The 9,713-nt window shown below is 39.3% G+C and overlaps 1 protein-coding gene across 1 annotated transcript in view; it reads left to right on the top strand.

The window, feature by feature from the left end:
* The window catches only part of GRB14 (growth factor receptor bound protein 14), a 154,498-nt gene continuing 144,785 nt past the window's right edge, over positions 1-9,713 (top strand). Inside the window, exons 1-2 of the mRNA XM_077154020.1 lie at positions 1-299; positions 1,593-1,725. Of these exons, the coding sequence (XP_077010135.1) occupies positions 109-299; positions 1,593-1,725 (324 nt within the window). The 5' untranslated portion in view covers positions 1-108. The remainder of the gene's footprint in view (positions 300-1,592; positions 1,726-9,713) is intronic.

The raw sequence follows: 9,713 nt of genomic DNA, 5'->3' as shown, positions 1-9,713 counted from the left end.
CCTGCAGAGCGCTCCGGCTGCCTGAGCGGCTCCTCGCCTCCCGCCGCCCGAGCCTCTCTCCCCCCGCGCCGGGTCTCCCATGACGCCCGAGCCCCCCGGCCGGCGATAATGACCACTTCTCTGCAAGATGGGCACAGCGCCGCGAGCAGGGCGGCAGCCGGGGACTCGCCGCTGGCCGCCCAGGTGTGCGGCACTGCCCAGGGGAGGGGCGACGCCCGCGACCTGGCGCCGGCCCCCTGGGTGCACGCGCGGGCGCTCCTGCCCCCTCCGGACGCCACCCGTGGCTGTGCTATGGACAGGTAGGCAGCCCTCGGAGGGCGCGGGGGAGTGTCCTGGGTTGGCAGCCGGCGAAGGGGTGAGGAGGCGGTCCTAGAGGGTGAGCCATGTGCCCAGAGCTGGGCCAAGTTTGTGAAAGTCTCAGAAGACAATTCCCTTTGAGCTGGCTCCTACCAGATCGGCAGGACATTGCGATCTCACGGCGCCTTATAAATAGCATCACCGTTTCATTGAGAGCTCTTGGTCTCTTCGTGTATGCCCATCCGTGTCAACTAGAAGGACAAGCTCCAGGTTGACCTCCACCCCCGGCCTTCCTTCGTGGCCCTAGGTTTTTTGTTTTTTTTTTTTTAATAAACAGTTTTTAAAATTTTATATATGTATTTAAGAATCGTAGCATAATGAGTTCACCTCCCACATAGAGTCTTTCAGCGACCCAGGAGAAGCAAAGCACTGAATTGACATTTGAGCAGGCTTGCTGTTCCTGAAGAAAGAATAGAGGCTTTAAAAGGTTTCCCAGTCTCCACAGCAGTCAGCATTAAGTGCCTTTAGAGTTCATAGTTTTGCACCTACTTTAGGAAAGAAAAAGACTGCAAAAACCCAAAATTCTATGGTCCTTTTTATTCATACGTTTAAATGGTGCAATTCCCTCCCCCTCAACCCCCACCCTACCCTCCGATTTGAAAGTGCTGCAACTTCAATGAAGTTAAAATTACTCTCCAGTGGACTAGAGTACATTTATACTAGCAAGTTCTATTGACTTACCTCTTCAAAAACACTGCCTTGCTGCTTATTATCTATAAGCACTTGAAAAATCAACAGACTGTGTGTGGGCAACATTGTGAATGAAATTTGAAGTGAGATGAACCACAGCTATAATTAATAAGTTATAGCCTCCTAAAGTGTAGCAAAATATCACAGGTATGAATTAACTGAATGTAACATTGATTTTGCCAATTTCGTGGATGCATAACAATTTCTAACTACTCAGGATAATTTTTGCATTAATAATGGTATATTCTACATTTGTACTTCAGGAAGATTATGAAAAGTGCTAGAAATGGGGTTTCCATGTCTAGTGATTTTTTTTTAAATCCCTCACAGAAAAATTAGGAATGCTGTGGATGATTTTTTTGTAGTAATTGGCATTTTAATTTGACCCACAGAAGGTACATCAGGGATCTTTTTTGTATACTTTACATAATATTGGTGTTGTCATAGAGCTGTACATGTTGTCCTTAACACATTTTTAATCCTGACAGCAATTATATTTTACATTCTGTTTTATGTAAATTACATCCTATGTTCTGTTGGTGTAGGAGAAAAAAGAAAGATCTTGATGTTCTGGAAATGCCATCTATTCCAAACCCTTTTCCTGAGCTGTGCTGTTCTCCATTTACGTCTGTATTATCAGCAGGCCTGTTTCACAAAGCAAATTCAATGAAAAAACAGGTATGCATTTTTAAATTTTCTGATTCAAAATCTTTGGAGTTCTAAAGAGCATACAGTTTTCATGATATTCAGTAACTTAAAATAATCACAAAAAATTAACATGGTTTATGTTAAATCTCTCTGTTGACTGATATAGTTCTTTGGCATTATTTTCTTTTTCGGGCCTCAGTTTTTTTATCTGTATGATAGAAATGTTAGAAGTTACCTCTTAGAGTTTTGAGATGGGTTAAAAGAGTGAATATCTGTTAAGTAGGGTGCGTGGAGCTGTTCTTCACAGGTTAGGTGGGAGAATTATATGTTCTAATAGATTATCAATGTTAAGTCAGGAATTGGAAGGGTGGACACTGGTAGTGGAATGAGAAGGGAATTGGTTGATTCTTCAATACTTTCTTTAATCTTTCATATTCTCAACCCAAGCCAACCTTATTTACTAAAGGAAAATGATATAGTGAGTCTGACAAAAGACAGCTGAAATTTCGGAATGGACATGTCTTTATTTCAGTGAATTATTCAATTTGGAGGCGTCTGGCTGCAGAAGGCAGATGACTTCTAAGTGATGATTAGAAGATGGACTTTATTTTTGTGATTTACTTTCTTTTCAAGTTTCTAGTTTGGGACTGACGTAAGCAACAGAGATTTCAAAGAAATGAGGATCACGCGACTATGGGGAGATCCATCATGTTTATGTATTTTGAGAGCAAAAAAATCAGGGTATGCTAGAATGATCCAGCTTTTCTCAGTATAGCCCACCCCCACTCCCCAGCCTCCCCCCGCCACCTGCCCCTGGTTTTAAACCAGTAAAACACAGAGAGGCTTCACTTTATTCTTGCAAGAGTTGAAGCAATAAACAGTCAGATACTTGCAGTGAGGAGGGGATAATGAACACAGATGAGCAAGATAGTTGATCATTTCTCCCCATCTACTGTTCTTTCTTTTTTCTGTAACTTTACGACTTTTTCTGAGATGGATTAAAGAATGTGTGATTATTTTTTTAAGAATGGCAGAAATGCCCCATGGAAAAGATGAATTCTTCATAACATTTGGCAATGATAGAGGCAATAGGAAGCTTTCCATGGAATGTCAGTCTAGTATGGCAAGGCATATATACTTTTCAGGGGAGATTGTAGTCGAATTGGTCTGCGTGTTTTGGATAAGATTGGGAAAGTGGTAATAAATATTCTAGGAACAGGTGTGCTCTCAGTCAGGGTCTGCCATGGGAGGCAAGTCCTGAAATGAGCAGGACTAAGACTTTGCATAGGAGGATGGATGGGGGGAGATTCTCTTGGAGGTTTAGAGTCATATCCCAAAGTAAAAACAGGCCTGGTTTAGTCTCACACGTCAGTTAAAGTTTTAAAATATTAATTACCATCTATTTTCAATACTCTGCATTGTTGACATTCTTTTGTTCTTCCTCATGCAAAAACATTTTTAAATGTGGCACAAAATTTATCTTTTGACTTGTACATTTCCTAATATAACTTATGTGGACAGCTTAATTGAGCCCCATAGGTCCATGGAACTTTGAATAGGGCATGAGATTTTGTAGGTTTATCTAGAGTGATGCCCTGATAAATCCCAGAAGGATTTGAACAGTGAATAAAAAGTATTTGCAAAATCCCCTTGGGGGAATGGTGAGAAAGGGGGAATATTCAGCTTCTCCAAGTGGAGAATTCTTGATATTCTCACAAGCAGTGGGGACAACCAAAGCAATAGGCTGAGCCCCCAATTTTGGGGTTTGTTCATATGAAACTTAATCCCTCAAAGGATAGGCTAAGCCTACTTAAAGTTAGGCCTAAGAGTCACCCCCAAGAGAGCCTCTTTTATTGCTCAGATGTGGCCTCTCTCTCTCAGCCAACATGACAAGCAAACTCACTCCCTCCCCCTCTCTATGTGGGACATGACTCCCAGGGGTGTGGACCTCCCTGGCAATGTGGAACAGAAGTCCTAGAATGAGCTGGGACTCAGCACCAAGGGATTAAGAAAACCTTCTCACCCAAAAGGGGGAAGAGATAAATGAGACAAAATAAAGTGTCAATGGCTAAGAGATCCCAACAGAGTTGGGAGGTTATCCTGGAGGTTATTCTTACGCGTTAAATAGATATCACCTTTTTAGTTAAGGTTTAACGAAGAGGCTGGAGGGAACTGTCTGAAAATGTAGAGCTGTGTTCCAGTAGCCATGTTTCTTGAAAATGATTGTATAATGATATAGCTTTCGCAATGTGACTGTGTGATTGTGAAAACCTTGTCTCTGAAGCTTCTTTTATCTACCTTATGGACAGGTGAGTAAAACATGTGAATTAAAAATAAATAAATAATGGGGGGGCAAATGTTAAAATAAATTTAGTAGATTGAAATGCTAGTGATCAATGAAAGGGAGGGGTAAGGGGTATGGAATGTATGATTTTTTTTCTGTTTTCTTTTCATTTCTATTTCTGAATTGATGCAAATATTCTAAGAAATGATCATGATGATGGATAATGAACATACAACTATGTGATAATATTGTGAACTACTGATTATATATGTAGAATGGAATGATCATATGATAAGAATGTTTGTGTTTGTATGTTGGTACATTTAATAAAATAAATTTAAAAGAAAAACAGACCTGGTGAAACGTCTGGGCCTTTTGAGAGTTTGGCTTTTGGGATTGGATGTAAGATGGGAATAGGGGTGATAGATGTGATTGTGTTTGATGGTGCTGGAGAAGATCAGCTCTGGATTGTCTGTTGACCTGGTATGGGAAAAAGAAATGCCTAATGATAACAGAATTATTAGTCATCTAATAATTAATAGATTATTTCCATATTTACAGAAGACCTGCTACATTCCTTGAATTATCCTAGGCACTGAGGCATTGAGCTAACAAAGATACCCTCCGAGGGGTGTTTCTCCAAGCAGGGTTTGACTTGCGGTTGAGTTAGGGATGGATGCTGAAGGGAGGATAGATGAATATTAGAGGGATAGAGCTCTTAGCTTACTTTCACTTTAATAGGGTGAGTGGACACTGGAAGAATGTCCGTGTTGAAGAGATTTGTTGATGAGGCAATGTTTGTTTTGAGTAGAGAAAGACAATAGAGGCAGTAGAAAGAGATGGGAGAGTAGGTAAGGTGTCGGGGTTAAGGCAGGGTGAGCCCTAAGTGTGGCAAATGGCAACATTTCCTCGGATCAGGGTTAGCAATGTGGCAAAATGGGAAAACGGTGATGTGCTACTGCTACCTCAAGATAGGTTTCCTACTCTGGCCTTGTTTCCTGGTTCCACGGTATCCTCCCCAGAGTGCGGCTCCCCACTGTCTAAGGAGCGGAGATGTCTGTCTTGACCCCTGGGGACCAGTCCTGGAGGGTGCTCCTACCTTAGGAGGCCCATTCCTTGGCCTGAGGGTTGGGGTCTAGATGAATGCCGAGAGGAGTATACCAAAGTTGGGGAGGAAGAAGATTCCTTTTTACATTCTTTTATGTTTCCATTATTCTTGCCTCCACTTGGCATGTAGAACTCGTCCTTTATTCTTAATCTTTTGTATGGGACTCACTTCTTTGGAATGAGTGAGGTTTGAGAATAGATGACTCCATGCCAGTAATTTCCCCAAGCTCAGAATATTTGGGACACAGATTACCCTTTTACAAGATGTCATTTCTGGCCAAATGATATCTGACTTTCTGTTGAGATGATGTAAATGAGTGTGTGTGATGGGTTTCGCTGATTATTATTTATGGTTGGAACAGTATAGGAGGAGATGTCTCTTTTCTTTGTTTTCTCTTTCATTTCTGTTTGTTTGTTTAACCAGTCTAGTCATTATAACAATTCTTTCTACCCCATGGAAAATGCTAAGAACTGCATTTGTTGTTTACAAATAAATTATCAGAAAGTTAGAAAGAATCCAGACTAGAATGGTTAAATTTCATCTAGCCTTTCAAAACCACAGTCAGAATAATTTTATGGGCCGTAAATTTTTTTTTTTTTAACAATTTGAGATGTCTACATAATGCATGATAGGTAAAGTACTTTGAAGCCACAGATTGAATATGTTTTAATCTCTTTTTGCAAATAAAATGCCACGAAGTATGCAAGACTCTAGACTTTCAGTATTTTTGTTTGGAAATGAGAGCTAGAATGAAGTAGAAACTGGTTTCTTTTCCCTCTCTCCTTCTTGTTATAATGCTGGCCAGATGTATTTCCTAAGTCGATCTCTTCATGTTTCATAATAAGCAGATTTAAAGTAAACTTTCCTTTATCCAGGTGGTACGGAAGACTTACTTGTAGTTTAGATTTTATATTTAAAGGTACTTACCTTATGAATATAGATAGCTCTTTAAAAAAAATAAATTCTGATTGAAATTAATCAGGAAATCATTCCTTAGTAATGAACCCTAAAAACCTATTATTTGGATACAGGGAAGGGTAAAACATCGTTAGCTCTTGTAGCAGATTAGTTTTTGTCTCGAGTTTGTTTGCTTACAGGTAATTTTTGTGCTTAGACCTAAATTGTGTAATTGCTTCCCTGGGCTTTGCAGTACATCTAATTTGGTATAAAGCCTCTGATAGTTTTAAAGATAAAAAACCTTTGAAAAACTTGTACATAGTAGAATGTTTGAGCTGGAAGAGATCTTTGAAATTATTCTAATGCTCTTTTGCAGATGAGTAAATTGAGTTCAAGAAATGCTATGCTATTATGTGGTTGCATTCATTTCCTCGGGTAGCCACAGAAACTTGGTAGCTTAAAATAGTAGAAATTTATTTTCTCACAGTTCTAGAGGCTAAAAGTCCAAAATTACAGTGTTGGTAGGGCCATTTTCTGGTGGAAGCATCTAGGGAAGAATCTTTTCTTGCCCCTTCCAGCTTCTAGTGAAGTCAGGCGTTCCTAGGCTGTGGCAGCATAACCCCATCCTCTGCCTCTGTCTTTACATGGCCTTTCCTTTGTGTCTTCTCCTCTTCTTATAAGGGTACCAGTCATTGGATTTAGGGCCCACTCTGAATCCAGGATGATTCCGTCTTGAAATCCTTAGCCAGTTTTATATACAGAAACCCTATTTCCAAGTAAGGTTACATTCTGAGGTTCTTTGTAGACAGGAATTTGGGGGAAACACCCTTCAGCTCACGGGCTGGTGGTGGCACAGCCAGAACTTAAATTTGAATTCCCTGAGGTTAAAACAGTCCTTTTTAGGAACGTACGTTTTTGAAAGAAAGTGAGAATCATAAGAACAGAACAAACAATAGCCTTTATCACTGCTGTTAGTTATAACTGTGTATGATATAAGAAGACCCAGGTGACAAATTCCATTTGTTAACATTCATCTAAGGATCTGGAATGAATCCTCCTTTATCTTTCCTCTGATATAACTATTTCTTTGTGTTTTGTCCTCCAGCTTCTCCATATTCTCTCTAAACTTGGTATGAAAGATCTACTAAATAACTGGTTATATCATCAAGTAAGATTCGTTAGAATTATTAATAACTAGTTTTTGCATATAGTTTGCATTCCCCAGGTTGTCATCTCACAACAAGACCAGGAAGTTGAAATATCACTCCAAATTTAAGATTTTAAGAAAGGAAGTACACAAATTGGAAGTGGTTCCCCCGGTTCCACAGTTAAATAAAGGGAGATAAAGAATATACTGTCTCAGTGTCCTTTGCTCCTCACCACCGTTTCTCATCTTCTTTCTGTTGAATTATGACTTTTCATGTATATCATTCAGCAGAATAAAAATATCTTCCAAATAATTAAGAAATTACTTTTCTATACATTCAGACTTTGATTTCTTTTTCCTCTTGTATGACAGGATCTATCAAAGGATAAGTAGATCTCCATCCCTGAATTACAGAGCCTCTGATGTCATTCCTTTGTGATGCCAATAATTCTCCCAGTTTGTTCAGTGCTGAGCCTGTATGTGTGGTCCTGTAGGGATCTTGTGTGGCTGCTACATTAACTGACCTCTCAATACTAATATCTTCAATGTGCACAGAATTAAAAAAATAAACTCTATCCCTATCGTTCCATTACTCAGACCCATCAGTTATCAAGATTTTGTCTTAATTACTTCATCTATTTCTTTTTTCTCTTTTTAGGTTTCTTTGCTGTAGTGTTTTAAAACAAATCATGACATCATGTCATTGCATCCCTGCTCACCCAGTAATTCACCTAACGAAAGTAACAATAATTCCTTGATATCATCTAAAACTATCCATAATCAAATATTCTCAGTTGGAACGACAGATGAAATCCTCAAATTACAACCTGGCTGTTTCAGAAGTCTGCAGATTAGCTCTTGGGAGACTGGAATTCATTTTCAGTTGGAAACTTCATAAATTGTTAGACCCCCAAATTACTTCACAAAATCTCATTTAAAGTGAGACAAAACACAAATATATGTGTATATATGCAGAAAGAATAATAGAAGCAGTATTGCTGCTATTAGGAATTCAATGATATATTTATCTTTTCAATAGCAGTTTGCTACTTTTGAATGCTGGCGCTTGCTAAATATCAGGGATTTTTGGAGAAGAATTTAAAAGTAAACATTTTTTCGTAGAAATATTGAAGCAGGCATAGAGCAGTGCTTCTTAAAGTGGACCACCTTCTTCAGAATCAGCAGGGGTGCTTATTTGAAAGGCACAGGAATTTGTCTTCTTATTTCTCTTCTCTCTGACATATGCACAAAACCAGTACTACCCTTATTCTGTGCCACTTTCAGATTTAGGGCAATAAAACCTTCCAAAGTTGTGGACAATTTCATTTAATTGAGAAAAGATGGGAATATTATAAATGGACTTTACTTGGCATTTTAGCTAGATATTGATTGTTTGGAGGAAACAGAGCCTCACATGAACTAGCCGGAAAGGTTATGTGTTCATACCTGAAGGCTAAAAGTTCACTGGTCTCATAAGAGATTGGAATTGGGAATTAGAGTGTCAGCAAAAATCAAGGCAATAATTTTCTCTTTTGTTTTTTCTCAAGCACAGTAAATGATCTGTTTCTCCTTGCAAATCTACTTCATTCCCCAGCGTTTCTCTGTAGACTTTCTTGTTTTGATTGTGTCAGTACCTCTTACAGTAAATGTTCGCCCCTGAGTTTTTCTCCTGTTACTTGGTGACAGACTAGATTCCATAATGAAATGGAGATATTAGCCCTGTGTGTCAGATTCAATCAGCTGTGGCCAAAGAGTTAGAGAGACCTGGGCCACTCTTCACCCAGCAAAGGCTATGGAAACAGATTCTGGAGAGAGGGAGGTACAGGTTCACTAGATATCATTGATGGAGTTGGGGAGGAAACCTGGGCATTAAGTGTCATAGGAAAAAAAGAAGAGCACAGACCAAAAGCAAGAGGAAGCAAAAGCAGATTCTTACCATAGATGGATGATATGTGATTATCCATAGGCTTTCCCTGTCCAGTTCAGTGTCCGATTCCTTTGCCTCAACCCATTTAAATTTACTTGAAAAATATTTAGCCATCATTTGTTTTAATTGATTCTACCCTTCAGTGATGGTTATCTTCCTTGGCCATTGTCCTGAGCTTGCATCTTACTGAGGTCCCTTAGACTTCATGGCAGCAGCTACCAACGCAGGATCCTTCCCACCTCATGCTAACTCACCTCCATGTATAGCAAAAGACAGCTGTTTCTTCCTGTTTTAAAACTTAAATCCCCTAGCAGATCTGTTTACCATGGTTTTATTTCCAGTTTGACGGTTGCCTCTAATTTTTTAAATTTGCAGAGTACATTTGAAGTCCAACCTTTATCTGCAATATAAGTTTTCTTTTTCACTTCTTTGAAAGCTTGGCTTCTGGTTTGTTTTTCCCTAGGGGTATATATTATGTTCTATCAAGAGAGGGAAAATTGGAGCCATGCATGGTTCAATATAAATGTGGATATTAATTAAAATTAAAAGGGTCCTGCAGGCATAGGGATGTTGCTTTGAAAAATGTGGGTGCACATGGATTAGTAATAAATTTGATTTTATTTTACTTATGTGCATTTGAACCGGGATAAGCAAA

The sequence above is a fragment of the Tamandua tetradactyla genome, chromosome 3 (assembly GCF_023851605.1).
Source record: "Tamandua tetradactyla isolate mTamTet1 chromosome 3, mTamTet1.pri, whole genome shotgun sequence".
Taxonomy (NCBI): Eukaryota; Metazoa; Chordata; class Mammalia; order Pilosa; family Myrmecophagidae; genus Tamandua; species Tamandua tetradactyla.
The sequence above is the reverse complement of the archived record's forward strand: the minus strand, read 5'-3'. Positions and strand labels throughout refer to the sequence as shown.